At 47.6% G+C, this 22098-nt stretch overlaps 1 protein-coding gene across 1 annotated transcript in view; it reads right to left on the bottom strand.

Annotated features, from left to right (window-relative positions):
• Positions 1–22098, bottom strand: part of PLXNB1 (plexin B1) — a gene marked incomplete at both ends in the record, with an annotated part of 38754 nt that overhangs the window by 7516 nt on the left and 9140 nt on the right. Inside the window, 22 exons of the mRNA XM_082321049.1 lie at positions 46–192; positions 774–840; positions 1585–1763; positions 1958–2175; positions 2994–3094; positions 3485–3633; positions 3972–4148; positions 5559–5801; positions 6947–7115; positions 7309–7485; positions 8114–8250; positions 9915–10020; positions 11929–12080; positions 13129–13295; positions 13548–13641; positions 14638–14760; positions 15868–15993; positions 16413–17273; positions 17907–18015; positions 18108–18216; positions 21079–21235; positions 21943–22075. Coding sequence (XP_082177175.1) covers positions 46–192; positions 774–840; positions 1585–1763; positions 1958–2175; positions 2994–3094; positions 3485–3633; positions 3972–4148; positions 5559–5801; positions 6947–7115; positions 7309–7485; positions 8114–8250; positions 9915–10020; positions 11929–12080; positions 13129–13295; positions 13548–13641; positions 14638–14760; positions 15868–15993; positions 16413–17273; positions 17907–18015; positions 18108–18216; positions 21079–21235; positions 21943–22075 — 3901 coding nt within the window. The remainder of the gene's footprint in view (positions 1–45; positions 193–773; positions 841–1584; positions 1764–1957; positions 2176–2993; positions 3095–3484; positions 3634–3971; positions 4149–5558; positions 5802–6946; positions 7116–7308; positions 7486–8113; positions 8251–9914; positions 10021–11928; positions 12081–13128; positions 13296–13547; positions 13642–14637; positions 14761–15867; positions 15994–16412; positions 17274–17906; positions 18016–18107; positions 18217–21078; positions 21236–21942; positions 22076–22098) is intronic.

The raw sequence follows: 22098 nt of genomic DNA, 5'->3' as shown, positions 1-22098 counted from the left end.
TGTCCCATCAGAGAGCCCAGAGGGAGCAAAAGATTTGGTGCTTACCAGAGTCCGGTACTCCAGGTCCTCTCTCAAAAGGCGGTTGTCATTTAGGGTGTATTTGGCTTTCCCTGTCACCCAGTCAACTGGCCCTTTGTCCACCTGGTGCTTGATTCCTCGAAACAGCATGTAAAGTGGTTCCCCAACAGAGTCCTGACACAGAAAGGAAGGAGTTTCACCTGGGAGAAATTCAGCTTCCTCCTCCCAGCAGAGCCCAATGGCTTGGAAATACGGACACCCAGACAGTGGAGAAGCAGGACTGAGGATGCAGCAGCTAAGCCACGCAGGCAAAGACAGAGCCTCTGCTGACAGCTCCTGCTCCATGCACAAGGAAAGTGCACGGGCCAACTACCAGGCGGATGCACAAGACCAAGCCATTGCTCTGCCTCTGCATCACTAATCTGAGAGACTCTCCTTGCCACCCCCTCTCCGGGAAAGGGATTAGATCAGAATCTCTCCTCCCCACGCACAGACCAGCCTATGGCCAGCACGTCCCAAGATAAAAGGAGCTACGCTGAGCCTTCCATGATCTGGTGAAACATCCTGGAAACAGAGTGTTATTAAAGCTGATTTAAGCATACCTCTCCCCAGTGAACAGCCCAGCTCTCCCATTCCCCACCCTGAAATACAGGATGACTCTGGCACTATTTCAGCTACGAGCGAGGCACAAAGCAAAGCTGTGGCCGTCTCCCCTCTTTTGGCCCCTCTACACCACAAAGGGACAAATTGCTTACCCTCACAAACGCGTACAGGCAGATGGACATCCAGTTGGTTAACAGCTTCTCCACCACTGTTTCTGTCCTGAAAGAGAGCATGAAGTTGGTCACAGGAATACGGTGCACAGCAGGGAGGGATCTGGAGATAAAGATCACTCCCCTTGAGGAAAGAGCACACTAAATGATGGTACAGGATCAAGGGCGAGAAGGTTAAAAAAGGACTTTGGGGACCAGTAAAGTTAATGCTTTTGATACCACTTATTTGAGACACTTTTCAGCCTGAAGGAGGCACCAAATGACAGAAGTGAGGAGACAGGCAAGCAGGGGACAGAGGAAAGCCTCTGGTAGATCTCAAACGAGGGAAATTTGTTCAGATCAGAGGGATGGACCGGACAGGAGGCTAAAGGGGATCCAAACACAGGAGATCTTGCAGTTTAGCTTCCCAACATGGCATGACCGTGAGCCCAGGGACCTCTAAACAGCTAAGTGAGATTAGCAGACTTGGCAGAGCCCTAGTACCTGAACACAAGGAGAGAGTTAATGTACAGCAGCCTCAAAAGAAGAGGAATTTGGGGTGGGCAGCTCCAGCTTCCTACTCTTTTCACACCTTTCCTGCTATTTGCCCTGCCAATTGCTGACTGGGCAGAGGGGTATCATTGTTACTGCTTCCTCCTGTTTGATGTGTGTTGTCTGGACACACACTGGTCTTACAGCTGCAGCCCATGCCATGATGTTATCCTACCCCCAGGAGTTTCAGAGCTTGCCAGCTGGGCAGAAAGGGTCTGTCCCCTCGGGTAGCTAGCAGTGGGACCATGGCTGGCTCGCTCACCTCCGCAGCATCAGCTTGGGGTTCTTGGCCACATACTGCTCCACAAGGTCATTCAGGAGTGTTTTGAGGATGTCAGTGAAGTACTCCAGCTTCCCATGCAGCGAGACAGTGAGCAATGAGGCCACATAGGCCCGGTCTCTCGGAGAGAAGGTGCGCTGGATTTCCAGAGTGTGGATGAACTGGTGGGGAGAGAGATAAGCCAGTGCGTGAATCTGCTAAAAACAAGGCAGTCACAGCTACTGGCTCTTGGAAGAAGTGGTGCTGCAGGGAGCTATTCAGGAATGCTTTAACAGGCGCTGCCCGTTTCGTGCCACCAGCTGCCAGTGACGTGGCCCTGACCCGACAGCAGGCTGCAAGCAGAGAGGGGCATTACCTTGGTGAGGAAGAGCTTGCTGTTGAGCAGGTTGGAGAGCTGGACCAAGCCCTGCTCCACGGTTTGCCGCCGACACTCAGGGATGTCCAGGTCCCTTTGCAGTGGTGACTCACGGTGGCCCGGGAAGAAAATGCGCTCTGCATAGGACTTGTAGTCCAAGAAGGGGATTCCTGTGCCCACAAGGTCACTTGTGAGGTCCATCATCTCAGTCATCAGGTCTGAGGGAAAGGAAATGCCCATGAGGCTGACTACACGATCACACAACCGACGGTGCAGAGCGTGAGGTGAGTGCAGGAACTAAGGGCAGCAGGATGGGACTGAGGAAGGATGTTTCCTGTTGGGAAGGGGCACATTGGGGTCCCACTGCCAGGACATTTAAAACTAGACTAGGCGCTGTGAGAAACTGCTTTAGGAAGCTTGCAGCCCTGGGGAGGAACCAGGTGAACTTGGTGATTATTCTCATTTACAGTTGAGGGCTGGCTTCCAGCTTTATAAAGAGGAAGCCACTGTTCAGCAGAGATCTGTGGTTACAGGCATTACCTACATCAGAGATAGAGTATTAGAGATCTCCTACTCCTCACTGCTTCCCACATTAGTTGGCGATTATGGTTTGAGTCACCCACACAGGTTTAGAGCCCCAGGTCTCCCACATGAGGGCTCACTGCTGTAAGCAGCTGAAGTACAAGGTTTGTGGGCCCAAAATATGGGGTGTAATTCAACTTGCCCTAGACAGACTGGACTAGCTGTCCTTAAGGTCTTTCCAAGTGCACTGTCTTGACCTTTAGCTCCTCATCTGAGTCTGGAGGATGAACTGGAGAATCAGAGGGGTCAGTATAGATCACTGTGCTCTGAATTAAAGAGAAGAATTAAAGATGGAAGAATTTGGCTATCTGTTTCAACACATTACCACAGGATAAAGTTATTGCCTGCTCTGAGCTACCCAAACAATTATGCAGGAAGGGAAAGAGAGGTAGGACTGAGAGTGGGTCTTCAAGCTTCCCTGAAGCTGCAAGAACCTAGGAACTCTGTGACTGACCTGTGAATTCCTTTTTGCATCTGTCCCGAACACTTGTTTCCAGATTTTCCAGCTGGATTTGAACTTTCTTGTAATCCCTGAGAGCCTGTTTGCTCTTCCTCCTGCAATAAAAAGCAGAATTGTTCCCAGTGGCCCCAGCCCAGGGACTGTCCTTGCCAACTGTTTTGTTGCTGCCAAAGACTCCAGGGCAATTGGTGTTGAGGTGATTTCTACGGAACATCTCCTTTACAGGACACCAAACAGTGTTCTGTAAACTAGATGTGTTTCTTGGAGCACCCATTAGGTGGGGACTCTGAATGAACCACAGTGCAGGCTGTGACCAGCAGGTGCAACATGCCTCACACATCCAACAACACCCAGGGCTCAGAATTTGGCACAAAATAAAGAAAACTGGGACCTTGTTTAAGCCCAAGATGTACACACTTGGCCACATCCACTGAATAACGTTGTAGAGGAACTTAAAGACCTCGCACAATGCCAGAGTTTCTTACCTGTATATGAAGACGATGATCAGAACAATCAGTGCCACGAAGGATGCACCAACACCCAAACCAATCTGTGCCTCCAGCGGGAAGGTGAGCTGGCTTTCTGTGTCATACTGCACTCGGCCCAGGAGGAAGTTCAGGTTTCCCATCTGTACCTGTAAGAAAGCACGTGCCACGACATAAGCTCAGTGCAGCAATGCAAAGACACAGGGCTTCTCCAGAATGGGTGCAGGTGGCATACAGCTCTCTAGCAAAGCTGTCCCGCCGCACAACTCCTGAATCCAGCTATACCGTTTGCTTTCAGGCAATGTTTGGCACCTAAGAGTAGAGTCGAGAACAAGAGCAGCTCCTTGGCACCCCTGGTACCTCCCCTGTCCCCCACCAGGGCTTCTGCCTTTCCTCCACTTCCCATCCCGCTCCCTGCCTCCATCACTACTTCTTGTTTGTACTTCGACAAGGGACAGGATTTCTTGCGGTACTGCTGATTCCCTACCGTGAACTCTGGGAGCAAGTCTGTGCCCTCCCGCTTTGTGCGGTGCCGTGGAGCTGGCTGCTCAGAGGGAGGCTCACAGTAGAGATGATTCCTTGTTAGTGTCTTCACCACACAGATTCCTTCCCCAATCATAGCCATAACTTCATCCTTGGAAATAGCCAGATCTAGATTTTCCCCCTGGAACAGATGTGGAACAGCACATCAAATTGGGGAAAAAACAACTCTGCATTTTCATGGCTCCAGAGAAAATGCAGGAGACCAACAGCACAGGGTGAAAGCAGCTTTTTTTCTTCTCTGACTAAGCTCGCATCTGAATTGGCTGCAGAAGTTCATTTTGTAAGCTAAAAAATTCACTTGCATGCGATTTAGATTATAGCTTTAGGACCTGTACCATGCTGCATAAGTACAGTTATAAATAGCCTGTCGTCTTAAGGCTCTTCAGCCACAGCACAACTAAGCTCAACTCTTCACTCTGTGTGGATATGCATACACATACACGCAATCTGTATGCATTTAAAAAGGTAGTCTCACATTAGTTAACCTAAGCACTCAGGTGAGTCAATCAATACCTTTCAAAGGCATCACACATTTATGCTATTGTTTTTATCCGCTACACAAATCTGCTTTAATTTTGGGGGATTAAGATTTTTTTTTTTTTTTTTTTTTTAATAAAACCATGCCGACTGATGTTAATTACATTTTTATGTAAAACCATGCTGACTGATGTTAATTACATTTTTATGTTTTAATGCTTTCTAAGCCAAATCCTGCAGCATCATTTTCATGCTTTTGCCCAGCACTCCGTCAGGGCATCCTGACAGGTTGGTAGATCAACCTCCTTGCTCCTTGACAGCTTGCATCTCATTAATTCCCTTTCAGTCTTCTCAAATTGCCCTACTTCTCCAAGATGCATTCAATACCAATGGCAGCAGCCTAGACATTTCTAGACTAGTATATCCTCACAGTTTTTACTCATGTGTGAAAAAAAAAAAAAAAGCAAGTGGAGAAAGTGCATCTCCAGCTATAGCTGTTAACTTTCTTAATGGCTATTGGACTAGAAAGTACATTCCCATACAAAAGAAATATCTCAGAGATTTTTTTTCTTGCATGTACAGAAAAAACGTTAGCCGCTCTGCCCTTCTGTATCATCTTTAAAGAGGGATTTTCCTACTGCCACCTAGTAACAGTTCTTCCCTACTGCCAGGATTCTTTTACTCCTAAGTTACTTCTAGAGGAATCTTAAGAAGCTATGAAAAAGCCAGCAGCTGAGAATAGGATGTGGGGTTTATTTAGTACTAATATCTCATATACAGATAGTTTATTAGGATTAAAAATAAAAAAGCACAGAAGTTTCCACAAGCCCTATGAAGCCCTTAACAAGGATTGCAGGCTCAAGAGGCTTTTTTGATGCACTCTTTTCACTCTTCTTTGTACCATTTCTCATTGGCCAAAGCAGATGTGCTGTGACAGGTTATAAGCCTGTCAAATGCTTTAAAACCTTGGATCCTGCATGACACCAATTTAAAACGCTCAGGTTAGAAACAACTTTGTACAAATAACGTTATTTCCAGCTAGTTTTTGTGTTACCTCCACAGAGATGACGCTTCCTGGCTTGTGACGATATGGTTTGGCGGGATCTTCAGCATTCAAGGGTTTTAGGATGGGGTTGACTTCATAAGAGAAGGGCATGGGATGCAAGGAATTGAAATCAAAGCTCAGATTATCCAGAATAAATTCCAGTTTGATATGGACGCTCCGCAACAGCAGGTTAATGGCTGGAGTTTTGCACAAGATCAGGTAGGAGGAGTTAACAAGACATGGTTCTTCAAACTAAATGCAAAAGGCAAAAACAGTGTCAGTAGTGAAGCACCAATGCTTCTCCTGCAGCTTTGCAATACCTCCCAACCCTGAGCAACCTGGGGCCAGTCTGCATTCCCCTCATCTGGAGCAATGCCAGAGGAACTCAGATTTTTCCCTCTACAATTAAGCCAAGATCTGAGGAATTCCCCACATTCCTCTAAAGAAAGTTTTCATAGCACTGATTTTGCTGCAAGTACCTAGGTCTCAGCAGTGGGAATCAGCTCTGACATTCCCTCAGCAGCAAATTCTGGAGAGGCATCAGCTTTACGTCTCTCTGCTCTGACAGAATGGGACCAAAGACCTTCAATGCAAGGCTGATTTCCTAGACTGAATGCTTCTGTGAAAGAAGTGTTCCTTCGTCCGGTTGGATATGTTTTATACATTTGGTGAAAGTATTAGAGTAAAATTTTTTTTTCCTCCTCTACAGCCACAAATGCCTTCCTAAGAACGTGGGTAGAACCAGCTATTATTGATGCATGTGCATCAGGAGCATGTTCTCCCAGTTCATGTACAGGAAGCCCTCTATCATTTGCACTAATAACGCAAATCCTTCTTGTACTTTGGCTGCCAAACACCCTCTACCTCTGGAAATGCTGCTGTGTGCTCTGTGACCTTGATGATCACATCAATACTTCTGCAGCGACCCATCTGAGGACACTGGCAGCAGGAGAGCAGAAAATGGTGGTGGAACTGGTAATTTCACTGAACTCTGCCTGTTTTTCTATCTCAGAGTGAAAGAGTGCCCAGGGGCTATAGAGATGGACTGAACTATGCAAAAGGACGAGTCTGGAGCATGGACATGCTGGGCCACACAAGCTCTCTGGCTCAGCTGTAGATTTCTCTGTCTCCACACTGCTGCCTCGCTGTTTCTGTCCCACATCACAAATCCTGCACATCTCTAAGCAGAGGCACACCCAACTCATGGAAATGTTTGTGGAAGTGCTTAACCTCTCAGTCCGGCAGAGAACACTTCCACTTGGCCAAGACTGTTGGTACGATTCAAGCAGATGACAGCAAGTGGGGGGAAAAGCCCTAGGGACAGAAAGCCCACCTCTCCAGAGCAGCACATCAACCCTTGTGCACCCTCAGCTCCACTGAGCACTTTGCCACGCTACCTGCTGGACGCTGCACAGAGCATCCTCGGGGCACTCCGTGTCTGGGATGATTCTGCGCCATCGTCCCAGTCCTCGGCGCCGGCGTTCAGATGGAGAAACCGTAACTCGGATCTTCGGTTTCTGTACAACATCCAAGTTGTATCCATGAACTCTGAGCACTCTCCCTCCACTGAAAGAGAAAAACAGCTGATCTCACCCACCTATTATTCATTAGCTCTGCCTTGCTCATGCTCTCACCCTCCTGCTCATGCTCATTCCTACAAGCCCGGCTTTACTCCAAAGTGCAACTCAACAGATGCCATTGGTGCTGTAGCACCTGCCTCAGCACACAGCCCTGGGGAAGGCGCACTCAGTCTTTCTACCTGAGGAAGCTTTTAGGCGGCTCTGCAAAAGTGATGTTGGGATCCAGAGTATATCTGAAGAGGGATCCTTCCAGTCTCCGCTCTTGGTCCCCATATTTGATAGTGACTGGGAGTTCTGCGGACACATTGCTGGGGCTCGTCTGGCATGCCAACTGATCCTCCGTCATCTCAGAGAGGCTTGGAGAGACAGAAGAGAGAACAAGGGATTAACACAGGCACTGCAGAGACAGATTTTATAGTACTATGCCTTGCTCTTTTTGCAGACAGTCTGCAAACCTCTTCTGGTATTTTCCTAAATTTAATAGTGAAAGGTCTTGTGCCTTATCTAGGCAAGCAATAATTGCTGGGCATTGTCAGTGAGCAGCATGTGGACAAAAAGCAGGTACAGCCACCATCCAGACTGAAAAGACTGGAAGCATGCTACCAAGGCACATGCACCTTCTCACCAGCAGTGCTGTCAAGTGTACGTGTCCCAGGATGCAAGAGAACAAGCAGCTCTTAGTGTTAGTCTGCAGGAGCCAACTGCAGTTCCCCATCAGCAAAAGCAGAGCTGTCAGGATGGGGTATAGTCCTGCCAGGAGACATGCAGAACAGAGGCCACGTAGCACTGTTCACGTCCAAGGGAACGTGGGCAGGAATGTAAGATGGTTGCTGCCATGACCCTCAAGGGAAGGATCTCCTGGAACACAGAGGAGAGCAGAGCGCTCTGTGCTAAGGGCTGAGCCAGGCAGCATCACAACCTGCAGGGCTCTGGGAAGGACTCAGGGCAGCGCACAGCCAGCACGTCGGCATGCTCTGATCTTACATGTGGCAAGGGAGGTCTCCAAGCAGGACACTGATCTCACTAGGATGCCCAGTCAGCAGCTTTGAGCCCAGAAGGGTAAGGCAGGTTCCTCCTGCTTTGGGGCCCTGAGTTGGAACAATGGATTTCAGCTCTGGATTCTAGAAGAAGGGGGGAAAAAAAAAGAAAAAAAAAAAAAAAAAGAAAAAAAAAAGGAGGTGAGTGACAAGGACCTCAAAAGATAAGGCAAGGAAATAAAACAGCAGAACATGTTCAGTGACCTTCAGTGCTCTGAAAATAGAAGCTATAGATCTCAAACACAGGCAGGCCTCAGCTAGGCTCCAGCAGCTACCTTACGGAGCAGAGGCAACAGAGGAGGGATCAATCGCACCGGCAAGCACCACGAATCGGGGACCAGCCTCTCCACAGACTGCAAAAGGCAGATGGATGCTGCAAACAGCAGAGCTGTGGGCCTCACACACAAACCCTAGGATTAACAGTTCAAAGGGATTGTTCAGATCAGTAACTGGATTAATAACTCAGGTTAGGAAAAACAAGGTAGCAAATAAATTGTCTGTTTGTCAAGTAGATGAGGAGATTACCAGCAGGGAGCCCTAAGAATTTGTGTTGAGACCTGTGCTGTTACACATACTTGTAGGTGACCTGGAAAGGGGAAATGAAATTTGATAAATTATTTGGAGTAACAAAAACTTTGTATCACTGAGGAGCTGCAGCAAAATTTAGAGGAACCAGGCAGAGTGGCACAAATAAGTCACTGCTGATAAATGAAAAGCAAGATACATAAAGTGAAAAGGAGCAGGGAGACTACAGCAAAAAAAGCAAGCCAACTGTATGTACACAGCTGTGAGTCTCACAATAGCTCCTGCCCATTCAAGAGTGCTTTGGTACCTATAACAACTCTTACCAGCTGTAAGCACAGATCTCAACAAAAACACACCAAGTGGTAGGAATTACTGGGAAGGGAATTAAGAAAAAAGATTTTTATGCCACAGTAAAAATTCCGTTTGCACTCGTGTCTTGAGCATACCACGCAGCTCTCATCACCCTGCCTCAAAATGGTGATAATAGAACCCAAACCAAGAGAAGAGCAACAAGCATATCCAGTATATAAAATGGTCCTATACAGCCCAAAATGGAATAGCCTAAGACTTTTCAGGCATCTCTTTCCCCTCCCCATGGGAGGGGGAGACATGCAACTAGGTACATAGCCTGTAAGTTGCACAGCAAGGACGAAAAGTGAGTAACTGTATCTAAAAACTGCTTAAATATTATTTCATAGTTGCTGGGTTTAAGATATCAAAAAGTTGTCAGAAACGTGTTTAAAAATAATAGGAAACATTTCTCCATACAATGCACAGTCACTTTGGACTTACTGCCACTAGCTGCTGAAGGTCAGAAGCTAAAAGTGTGTTCAATTTGCAAATTAATAAACAGAAAGTCAGAAGTCTTAGTAAAGTGTTAAGTAAAAATCAGTAAAAAAATCTCCAAATCAGAAAGGTACCCTGTATTGTTTCCTCTTTCTTTAAGCATATAATAGTTATCATTTTTTTGGGGGGAAAAAAAAAATCACTAGACTACAGAATCTTTAGTATTGCCCAGTACAGCTGTTCTTATCATCTTAAAAGGAGGGCGGAGAGAAAAAAACCTGCAAAAACCACGACACGACACAAACACCAGAAAAGTCAGGTAAAAACACCAGCAGCAAGTGCCTGGTAGAGTCCCATAAGTTCATCTGATAGACAGCCATTTAGCAGAGATACTGGAAGAACAGGGAGAGGTATTAAAGAAGCAATAGTTACGTTACCTGATAGGTGAAAATATGCCCAGAAACTCCACGTCCTCCTCCAGGCACTTCCACCACAATGTGCCCAAATCTCTCTGTCCAGCTCCCGCCAGTGACGCACACGATACTGCAGGGCAATCCAAGAACAGTGTCACACCATGGAAGAGCAGATGAGCTGTATCCATTGCATCATGTCCTAAAAACATCTAGCAACCACAGCTCCCTTCTTTCAGCCTTATCATTTGTTCAGAATATACTACCAAACATTGAGAAATACCTTTAAAAGCTGGATTAGGTGCAGCAGAAAAAAGCAGGGAGTGGTTCCAAACAGGCCCATCCTATCCAAGATTATTCTTTCTGGGACAGACAGGATGAAGCCTGCTGTATCACAGATACGCGAAGAGCCCAAGAACTCTGCTATTGTCCAGAGCTGATCAAATCAGTCACATCTGGAGTGACCCCAGGCTAGCAGCGGTCAATCCACACGTTAGCGCTGTGTCTGATGCAGAAGAAAACTCAAGACTATGTTTAGCTGGCACTGGTCTTCAGCCAGCGGCCTCTGGGACCAGCCAGTTCCCCTGATTGGCACCACCCCTTCTTCCCAGTCCTTTTTCCAGCCGTAGTTTGGTATGGGAGATGCTGACAAGGTGAAAAGTCAGGTTGTACTTAGAACAGGGCAGCAAGGAATCCCACGTTACAGCACTGATTTGCTAACAGAAAAACTACTCTGCAGGAGACTTCCCAGCCTTCCTACAGAGTAGGGGATTAATTTTGTCCGGGCCTTGCTCAGGAGTGGGTTCCAGGTTCACAGCTATACCCCCTCAACCAAAAAGGCTCAGGAATTTGAACTTAGGCAGTGCAGTCCCAAGCCAGGACCCTGTGATGCCAGGTGATTTACAGATACAGAACAAAGACAGCGCTAACCCCAGAAAGATTATGCTCGAATTCCAGGATGAAAACAGAAAGCAGACAGATCCAGACAGACAAGGTGCACAGACAGGACAACATTGCTCAACACAGCAGGCCATCGCCCAGCAGGATCTTACCTGGCTCCCAGAGGGAAAGGTGCTACAACTACTGCTACCGTGGAATGGAAAAATGGGTTTGTGACAGCTCTGATGAGAGGTTACTCACAATTGCTCTCCTCTTCTCCTGCTGGTTGCTTGGCTCCTCTCCCTCCCTTGTCCAAGGCTCCCAGCTACCTGCCCTGCCACAGGCCAACTACACAAATACTCCTTTCTCCTTGCTTCCTAGCTACCCCCCAGTCACACCTCTCAACACCTGACTACACTGCCTTGTTATATGGTCCTGCCCTGGCCAGACACACCAGCTACCCGGCTCTCTATCCCTGACATTAGCTGGATTCAGCAGGACAGGTCTTTCTGCTTCTCATCCCCCTCCTAGCCACTACTTTTATAAGCGTTGTGTGACCTGCCAGGCACTCCTAGCCACCAGAATGGTGGCATAGTGCCCACCAGGACTCTCTGGTCTGTCCCTGGCTGAGAGGGTCCTTGCACTGGGTTTGTTCCCGGGAAGTGGAAGTCCGGCTGGCAAGTGAAGAACGACAATCTAGGGGTGTGCCCACTCAAGCAGAGGCAAGAACCTGTGCCGTACCTCCAACCACGTGTTCCCATCCTCACCCTGTGCTAACATGGTTGGGATATTTTCCTAGCAGTGACACTTGCACAAGCCATGTCCTTTGCTTTATGGAAATCACCCTGTGGCTGGGAGAGACACCCATGAAACTGCATGGTTCTGAGCCTGTGACTCCCTGATCCGGCTGGCCTGTGGGCTCTGTACTGGCAGCGTGGTCGGCATACGGCAGCACTGTTTGGCCATCGCCTTGTACACAACCTTATCTCTCTAAGGTCACTGCCTGAGTGACTAATCAGCGACCTTACTCAGGGGCACTCCCTGGGGAACGGGCAAGGCTCAATACCTGCTACAGCAAAGGCAATGACATCTCAGGCTGGTGTCAGCAGCCACGGGAAAAGCCAGCGCCTGCCTCTGGGAGGAGGTTTCACAGATACTCTACCTGCTAGAGATCTCATACTCTTGAGCATCTACGGCACAGGGAATTCCTGCAACAGTGACAGTTTCTGCAATGTCTTGATGTTTCTGCCCGAGGTTTGAGCCAGTGATGGTGATTCTAGTGCCACCTTCCACTGGTCCAGACAGGGGGTACACCTGCAAAGACATCCGCGCATGTGTCAATGTCACAGTATCTCAGACCTCTGCAGTCTGGCAACTGATCTACAGCACAGGGCCCTTCAACTGCCCCATTACAAACTCTGCCTGGTCGGGTCACTGCTATGGATTCCTTTTACTGGCTTAGACTAGTACCAGGTTGCACCCTCATCAGAAGAAAGGCCATAAAGAACACCACAGTCGGAGCCTTCTTTCCCATACCTCACTGTTGCCAGCAGTCCCCCCCAGAGCTGATAATCTACTATAGACTTCTAAGGCAAGGACTGCCCTGCTTTGCCTTCTCATCAACATGCTGACCACTCCATAGGGCATTTCTGCTGAAGAGTGGGAATGCACAAGCCAATACACGTTACTAGTATTGAAGCAGCAAGCACCATTCCCCCCTCAGCATCAGTACGACAATGAATTGCATGCTGCACAAACGTCAAAGCTCTGTCCCTGAGCAGCATCCAAGATAAACTAAGACAAAATGCAGCACATGGATGTTCTGTGCCACCAGAGGGAGAACAAGCCGACAGCAAAAGGGACACATGGCTACAGACACTTGTCATGTGGCAGTTAGCAAGAAACATTTAAAATAAACAGACAAAAAAAATTAATTCCAGTAATCTGTCATGCCTTTCCCATCCTTGCTGTGCCATTATCATTAGGTTTTGCCCTCCTTTGCCCCAGGCTCAGTTGGGCCAACCTATTTCAGGGTCTGGCTCGGGACAGTTGGAGGATCCAATCTGTGGACCCCTTCCCAGCTCCTGAATGATTCTGCTCCTCCTGGCGTGCCAGTTTCAGCTCACATGAGATACAAATGCATCTTTCCCCACTGTTTTCTATCAGCAAACTGAAACCCCAGCACAAAAGGCTAGCATCCTCACAACACCAAGAGATCACAGTAGAATAGGACTAACTTGCTCTTCAGATGGTCAATGTATTATTGGGCTGCACTGTTCGCACTCTGAGTTCGCAGCCCTTTGATTTCAACTGGAGAATGGAGCCCTCCTTGCCCTGGGTGCAGTGCGAGCAGGTTACTCACAGAGTGAATGAGAGGTGCTGGACACAGGTCTTCTATCTCTTCCTTGCAGGAGCCCCTGAAGATACAGCTGGGGTTGTCACCTCCACACCACACGCAGTTGTACTTTGAGTCAGCTGTTTGGCAGCGGCTACAATCAGTGTGTCCCACAGAGCAGTTGTAAAAAGTCACTGCAAAGGAGACAAATTCAGAGGCATCTGCAAACATCCCCTAGGGCACAGAACAATCCAGCAACTTGGCATCTTGCACAGAAACCTCTCCTCCTCCCTCCCCTGTGACAAGCAACAGAAATGAGGCTGTATGTTTTCCTTAGTTTCCCTGTGATAGGACTACTACAGATGCAAAAAGCCTCATTGGAGGATTTCTCAATTCTCTTCCACCTCATCTGCTGTCTTTTTGCTGGGGAGGCGTTGCACTCCTACCGTGAAGATCTGCAGCACTGTCCACTCGAAGGTGTCGTCGCCTCTGCACAAACACCACAGCGTTGAATTCGAGTTGAGGCGCTGTGTAACTGTACTGCAAAGACAAAAGACCATCAAGACAAAGGACTTAGAGGCACAAACAAGCCAGCTGAACAGGCAAAAATCATCAGCATCCATCCTGCATAGTGCACCGGCACATACAGCCTATATGGAGCTTCCTGTGAATGCGGACAAGGCAGCGTTAGCTGGGGCAGTGGCAGCACAGGCCTGTCCTCACTGGTTCGCGCAGTCACAATTCTGCTCTAGGAAGAGTAGCATTGGTTCACTAGGATGAACACTGAAAACAAAAGTGTGCTCACAACAATACTTATCTAACTTCTTAACTGCATTCCTAAATGGCTAAGTCCTATCTACAAGCCACCTGCTCAGAAAACTGCTCAAGCTGGCATTTCTGCAATTTCAGTAGAGCTGAAGATGTAGGATGACAATTGGTCCGCAGGGCTCATATGCACAAGAGCCTATGTTGTTCCCCTCCCTTAACTATATGAGTTTGTGAACCAAAAAATAGCACCTCTGCTTGCAAATCTTGCCCTAAGTAAAATCCACACATCATCCAGAAATGTACATGACTGTTTTAATTTTCCCTGTTAATCTCACAATCCACAGGCTAGCTTCCACCACTAAGAACAAAATTGGTATTAATAGCATTTTTCTTTTCATAAAAGAATGACCATCACAGAAGTCATGATCCAGAGAACCATGAACAACAGTGCCTCAAGCTAAAGCAGAAGCGGCGCCGTCCTGGCACGTTGCAATGAGTGGTGATTCAGAGACGGCATCATCGCGTGCTACAGCAAACGCAGCGACAGGTTGTGCGGCTCAGACTGCACAAACTTCCCGCAAGTTGAAGACACCAGCTCCACCAGAGAGCAGCATCACAGATGAGGGCCCCACAGTGCTAAACATTCTACAAATATTTTTGCAGAATATGCTCTTTTCCCCGAAGACCTTGCCTTCCAGCCTGCTGTTTTGCTGAGCAAAAACAGCACCAGTGTGAACTCTGAAATGGCATTGTATTGCGCGCGCTCACCTGGTTCATCTGGCAGGTGATATAACAGATGGACTGGTTTGTTTCTTCTCCTTCCACATAAGCATCCATCACCACTGTCCTCCCCTCCAAATTCAGGACACACTCATAGTCCCACTGCTGGTCCTGCAGAGAAGATACACGTTGCACCATTTCCCAACTTCACGGAGCCTCCTGCTACGCGACAGCGTACTCCTGCCTCTCCAATTCAGTACCTTTTACCAAGCCGCTTGCTGTGCAAGCGGCGTGCTCCTCTCATTCCCTTCGTTATGCCAACTCTATGCTGTATTCAAGGGCTCTCTATGCTCTCACTGCCTCCATGTATGAAAGGCAAACCAACACAAAACAAAACACCTAGAAGGGAGCACGTGTACGTCAGTGCGGGGAGAACTCGGCACAGGAGGAGGAATTAAAGCAAAACCAGTGGGACTGTGAAGTTATGCCTGTTGTCTCTGTGAAACATTAGCTTGGAAATGAAGAGCGGAGTACACAGATTTGGGCAGGGCACCCAAAAAAACACTAAGTGTATTTTTCTTCTCTCTCTCCTGTAAATCCTCCACTGAATTGCTTAGACGCTTCCTGTAGAAAAGATGGATATGCATCTGTAACCAGCTCTGCTCCTCTGAGCAGTGCAGTATATCAGGTTTAACATATAAAGTAACAATTAGTCTGTGGGCTGCATGTTCCGAGGTGGTTGTTTGTAAAAGGTTACTAAATCAGTTTTCTGTCTTGAGAAGCAAAGAGACTTTTTATCAGAGGCACACCCAAGAAACATAGCTTTCAAGGGTGGTTTTCCCCATTGCAGAAGTTTCAGGTACGACAGGAATAGCCACATTAACATGAGCATGCCAGAAAGGAAAGGGAACAGATGATTTATCTTTAGTTTACGGAGACACAAACAATCAGCAGAGATTCAGCAGGAAGTTATTCCAAGAACTACCATCTACAGTGCAGCACAGGTGCAACTTAATCCAAACGCATGCAGATCTTCTCCAGCAGGTTGGTGCACACCTGTACTCTCCCTTTCTCTGGGTGACCTCCTACCCACCAATAAATCCAGCTATGCAATTCTTTATTCACAGAAGCAGGTCATTCCTCTGGGTGGTTCTGCAAACAGGAGAAACCTAGGCAGAGCCACAACCGTGTCTTGCATGTACTTTTAGCAGTCCAGTTGCCCAAACAGCGCTCTGCATTAATACCGTTTCTCAGTGCTGATGGCATTGAGCTGACTACCTGATAGAGGTGGAAGTTCTTTCCCAGCAGGGTTATCTTCCTCGCCACGTTGACTGGAAACAGTGAAGATCCCTGGATTCCCTGCACACAGGGACATGCACCTGGACCCCAGCTAAGCTCTTCATTCTGGAAACAAACACAGGTCGTTAGAGAAAGAGACCTCCATGGCTCTGATACAGGGAATCAAAGCCTAACAGGCCAACAGAGAAACAAGCCCTGCCTGAATGAAGGCATGGCTGTGCTTCTTTACCATGAAGTTACAAGAAAGCAATGCAAGAGCCCAAAGAGGTAAAGAGCAGAAAGCTGTGAATATGCTGGACATTACAGCAGCTGCCACCTTCAGGCCAGCAGCATTTCTACAAGACCTGGGAACCTTGCACACATTTTTGTTCCTCAGGCTGCCACTTCTCACTCTGCACATTACAGCGGTCAGCTTCTACACTCTCAGAGGGCACAATCTCTCCTGTGTGCTGAAATACTAGACCACCAATGTGTATGAAAACTTCAAAGCTTTAAACTGTGAATTCCAAAGCCGAGCAGCTTACCTCCTCCCAAAACTCAGGGGCATCATACTGATAGTCGAGGTCAGGGTGGAGAATCCTGGGAAAGTCAGGGACATCCCTCTCTGAAGAATCACCATCACCCGACAGAAGAGTAGAAGCAGAGAAGGGAGATGTGTCATTCTCAGCCTGCAGCAAATCCATCCAGTCCTCTGTGTCCTGGAGCTCCGTGCCTTCCTCCAGCAGCCAGTCTGGAGGAGCTGACGGTGAGAGCTCTGAAGCAGGCAGTTCAGTTCCCAGCAATCTGGGAGAGTCATCAGAGGCAGCAGGGCCTCCCGGCACCTGGCTGGGGGTTTGGGGAGATGGGATGGCAGATGTCAGTGCCTCTGTGGTAGGAAAAGAACTTAGAGGCCACTTGAAACTGGTGATATGAGGGGAAGGAGTTACTGCTGCTGCAGATGTGTGCAGAGGGCTACCCACTAGGGTGGTGGGTGGGTCGGTGTGCCGTGGCTCCTGGACGGTGGCTGGCCCTTCAGTGGGCAAGGCTGCATGATCCACGTTTTTGGATGGGCTGGTGAGGACAGATGCAGCAGAAGTTGTCATCTCTGGCGCAGTGACAGCAGGTTTGTCTGCTGGCGGTGGTAGAGGGGATTCTGTGACGGCCTGGAAAGAGGCTGCTTCGGTTGAGAGAGTAAAGTATGTATAGCTGAGGGTTTCTGTAGGCTCAGTGGTTGTATCTGAGGCTGCGGAGAGCGTGACGTGGTTGGGCTCTGTGGGGGGCACAGTGCTCGGTACCACACGCACCGGGGGAGTGATGGGTTTTGTGGCCACAGCTGGGGCTGTGGTAGAGGACTTGGTGAGGGGAGCTGCTGAAGAAGGAAACACACCTGAGGTTGGGATCTGGGCCTAGAGAAAAACAACACGGTGGGGTGAGAAGAGAGAAAGAAAGGGAACAGAGTAAAACCCTAGCAGAAAAACACTCCGTATTACTTCCCATAGCAGTCTTCACAAGAGGCTGCTTCACCCTCTGGATTTCAATGAGAGCTACATCTCATGCTACCTTGTCTTGGGATGGGACCACACATCATCTGCTCACAGCGCAGAAGACCCAGCAACATTCCCCCTTCCCACAGATGCCTGCACTCACTTCCACTCAAGAGGGAGGTCTGCCTGCTTTCATCCCCCACAAAACTGCAAGGCCACCTGTGGCAGCCCCAAACTGGGCACTTGTTCCACCTCCCCGCTCACAGCCTCCCTGCCAGCTTGCTCTTGTCCCTCGCTTTGAAAGCACAGGCTGGATAACCCCAGGAGGAGGGCGACCTGCTTCATCTGATGGCACTTCCCCAGAAACCTAGCAAGGCTTTGGAACATCAGGGAGGCAGAGCCTTGTGTCGCTCCAAGGGGAGGCTTTGCTCCAACAGCTCACCTCCTTGCTTGACGTGACTGACAGCTGCTATTTTACCTGAGAAGAGATTTGACTCACTGCAGCTCACTGAGGCTGTAATAGCACATAGGACTAGGGCTGAGTAGGAGACTCACCCTTTCATTGTAAATAATGGTTCCTTCTTCACAGGCTGCTTTGTGGGTGCAGAGGTGCTGCTGGATGCACCAGTTACATCCCCAGAGACTGCTCACACACTTCTGACACCTGGAACAATGACAGAAAAGCAGCTGCTAAGACGAACCTGGATGGGACAGCCCCCTCCCTATAACTACAGACAAGAAAAAGCAGGTGCTCACGGTGCTGATGTCCACAGCAGGGCCACTGCAGCACAGTCATAGAAAGAGAAGTCCACAGAAGCAATGAAGATGTCATGGAAACGCACTACGAGCTTTATGGTGACATGATCTGAAAATGAAAATAAAAATTTCTTAGAAATGGAGCCACTATAAGTCTGCCATACTGTTAAGAGACACAGCATGCTTTAGGAAAGACACTGTCAAACATGGAGAGACGGATTGCCTTCCATGCTTCTAGCATCTCAATCACTAGATTATCCTAGGGACACTAAAAACAGGTTGGACGAGTTTGTCAGGAGTCGTTATGACAGCTCTTGCCAACCTATGGGAAGGAAGACTAGTCTGAAGATCCCTCCATCTTTATCTGCTATAATTCCACTGTCATCTCTGTATTAGAGGAAGACATTACATTTCAGGCTCAAAGCTGATTGCCTTCCTTTGTCATCCAAAGGAAAACCAAACCCTTAGAACTGACATGCCCTTCACATACTGCCTTCGCCTTGAGAGCTTTGTTCTATGTCCAGACTAAGAAGTGAGTCAGTGAAGAGGTTTTTAAGACTTGTAATCTCACTTGCAATGACTGAAGGCTTATCTGCTTTAAATCCAGGTCTCATGTCAACTACAAGCCTCAGGACAGCCCAGTTCTCTTTGGGAAGAGACTATCACTGTTTTCTGATAGACCAAATAGCTGCAGAGATGGTCAAAACTTACTGCAGCTGATAGCATGAGCCTGAAGGAGGTATTTTGCATATGACAGTACTAAAACAGCGAATTAATCTTGTTCCAGACAAATGCCCCCAACCCTAGAATTGGATATTAGTTCTCCAAATAATGGGAACATATTGCATGCCCTGCTCAACTCCAGGAGCTGCCATTTCTCCAAGATAGTTTTCTATAGAAGTAAGTAACAAGATGCTCGTCCATCGTTCCTCTCACACAATTCAGACCTCCTCTTGCAAGCAAGCTCTATTCACAACAAAACAATTAACATGTCTGGTGAAGGATCAGTCAGGCCTGAGCTGGGTTCCTGATAGCATGACAAGCGAAGCAGTGCACTAGTACTAACAGCTGATGATGAGGTGCGTGTGAAAACCCACAATTAGGAGAAAATCAGGGTATCATATGCAGCTGGAGGCAGGAGTCACTGCAGTACTGTCAACTGCCATCACTGTCATAGAGGTGATTGCATTTGGCAGTGGCAGAAAGGCTAACACCTCCCAGGATTTCAGGGTTATGACACCATATTTATAAATATGCCTTTCTCCAAAAAGGCCATTATTTCCCATGACTGCCAATAATGCTGTTCAACAGTACAGAAGATGAGGTCGAGCACTTGCAAATTGAGAGCAAGAGTTTCTGCTATCAACTTGGAGCTCAACAGCTTAAAGTGACAGATGAGCTGGTATGCAACCTTTAAAACAAAGCTGAAGAAAAGGCAAATACTTTCATCAGCTGGGAAAAGTATTATAAGTAGGAATAGGAAAGTGCCAGTATCTAAGGCCCTGATGAGACCTCATTTAGAAAACAGTGTGTGATTCTGGTTACCACCTTCAAGTTCATCTTAGCAGAGCACAGAAGCCACACAAAGAAGGGCTAGCAATACAGTGAAGGAGAGAGGAAGTCTGAATAACAAAAGAAAATAAGGAAAAAGTTAACAGCAAAACTCTGCTAAGAATGCCTGGCCATAGTTCATTCAGCGGGAGAAGAGCTGTGGAAGCAAAAGGACAACACAAACAGATCAAATGGACACAAACCATCCATGAGCAAGTTCAGGCTAGAAAACAGAAGCAACTTGTTAAGCCTCAGAGATGCAATATGAAAATAACATAGGCAAAGCATCTATGGAGTCCTGAAATACAAGCAAGACTGACTTACAAAGGAGTCAATAAGAATATCTGAAGGCTGGAATAATGAGAACTAGACTGCGGCTTTATCTACACTGATTTTTCACAACTGTGCTTAAATTCAGGCCCACATTTGCAGAACTGAAGAGGGAAGCCAATCCTGCCCACTCTGCCTGCAGTGGCAGTGCATGAAGCCCTCTCCCTCTGTGCCTGACCACCCTGAATGGAGACCTGGTCGGTTTGTTCCAGACTAAAGCAGCGTGAAAGCCAACAGATATAATAATATCGAAAATGAAGGAGTTTGAGATTGAACGAGTGTGTTAGCAGGGTTCTGCTGTCATGTTATGTCCATGGAGATTGCTTCAGACCTATTAGCCAGCTGCATACTTGCACGGAAAATCTGTTTAGCCATTTAGGTGAATCGCGTGGAATGCTTCCCAACCGGCACCTGCCTTTTACCTCAGAAGAACAAGCTCTTTGAAGAGGTCAGCTCATCAGAGCTCACACTGACAAGCTGGGTAAAATCCAGTGCAAGGACTATAAACTGAGAACTTTCCAGGTTCTTTAGAGTGGCCAGTTAGCAATACTCAGCCAGTTATTGTTCACAGTAATAGAAGGCTGACTTTGTATTTTCCGAGGTTATGCTGCATTGCAGATTCATTTCTAACTTTAAGGACTGTGGGTCTCTCCTTGCCTTTCCTTACACGTACTTCCTTCTCCCATTACTACATGGATTTTGAGAAGGTTTGCATTTTGTTTGATTTAAATAATAAAGCAGTATTTAAGAGAGTTCTCTCTCCAGATTTATGACAAAGCTGCCAAACCAGCCATCTCTCTAGACTGCATTTCAGATCATATTTAGATTTGCATACAACCCTTCAAGCAGGATCTCCTTTCCAACTACCAGAATTTGGCATCGGAATTTGGCAACAGCCCAAACTAGCACAGGATGTGTGTGACACACAAGTAGAAAGCAAACAGATATTATGACAGAATGAAATGAACACCTGCTGACAGACCACATACATTCATGGCTCTTAATCCTGGCAATCTGACGGACCTACGATGTACTTTCTCCCAACAACGTTATCAGACCTATCATGTGCCATTTAAAGCATTTCACTGACCTGCTCCTGTTGGCAAAGCTGGTGCTTGGCTGGGATCTGGAGAAGGACACATGATTCCTGACTCTGTCAGAACTGCTGGGCTTTCATAATCTTCAAAGTAACACGAGTAAAATTCTTCCTCACGCAGAGAAGGTAAGTCCGAGATAGCCAGGAATATCTACCAATTCAATAATACCCAGTAAATAATTTGCCCTCGAACACATTCTTCTTTTTTTCAATTAATTTTCTGCTTCTAGTTTTTCAGAGTAAGAGCCCCATAAAGTAGTTATCTACATATACACCCATTTTCCTATAATGCCTCCTAGGACTGACTAGCATCATCATCTCTTGCCATTCCCAAACTGAACTTGGCATCCACCAAGCAATTGGCACTTCCCCCTTTGCCCAAGTCGCTAGCAAAAGACAGGTTCTCGCCACCTCCTGACACAATGACAGACTTCAAAACACGGCAGCACCTTCTTAGCTTTTCTGCCAGCTCTCAGATGCCAGACTGAAGCCGTAATTTTGGGCACCTCCTTTCAGATCTTCTTGACAGCAAGTGTCAGAAACACTGTGAAACCACAGACATAGGCACCTTATAGATACTAAGCCAAGGAGGGACCCCACCCAAGCAGCCATCAAATACTCCAGAATACCTAGTAACTCTTAGCAGGCAAGGACATTCAGTTTTATGGGAAAAAACAATGGAATTATGTCCTGATATAGCCAAGCTGTTAAGTCTCTTTATGTGAGGCAGACAACATGTGCTTGAAGGCTCAGTGATTCAGTACCCCACTGAAAGCAACAGAAAGACTTGTGACTCCTCAGAGTTTGCAGGGGACTTTCTACACGCTTAAGCATCATCAGAGGATCATCACCACTCACATTTCTCTTTTCCTCTCTGCTGATATTGGCTGGAGTTAGCGACTGAACAGACAGACACTGCTGTGTAGAGTTAAAGCTCCAGAGCCACTGCTCACTCAACCTGGACCGCAAGCACTCAGAGCGACGGCTGCACCTGCAGAGAAACAGCAAGAAGCC

The sequence above is a fragment of the Platalea leucorodia genome (genome assembly GCF_965183815.1).
Source record: "Platalea leucorodia genome assembly, chromosome: 9".
NCBI lineage: Eukaryota > Metazoa > Chordata > Aves > Pelecaniformes > Threskiornithidae > Platalea > Platalea leucorodia.
The sequence above is the reverse complement of the archived record's forward strand: the minus strand, read 5'-3'. Positions and strand labels throughout refer to the sequence as shown.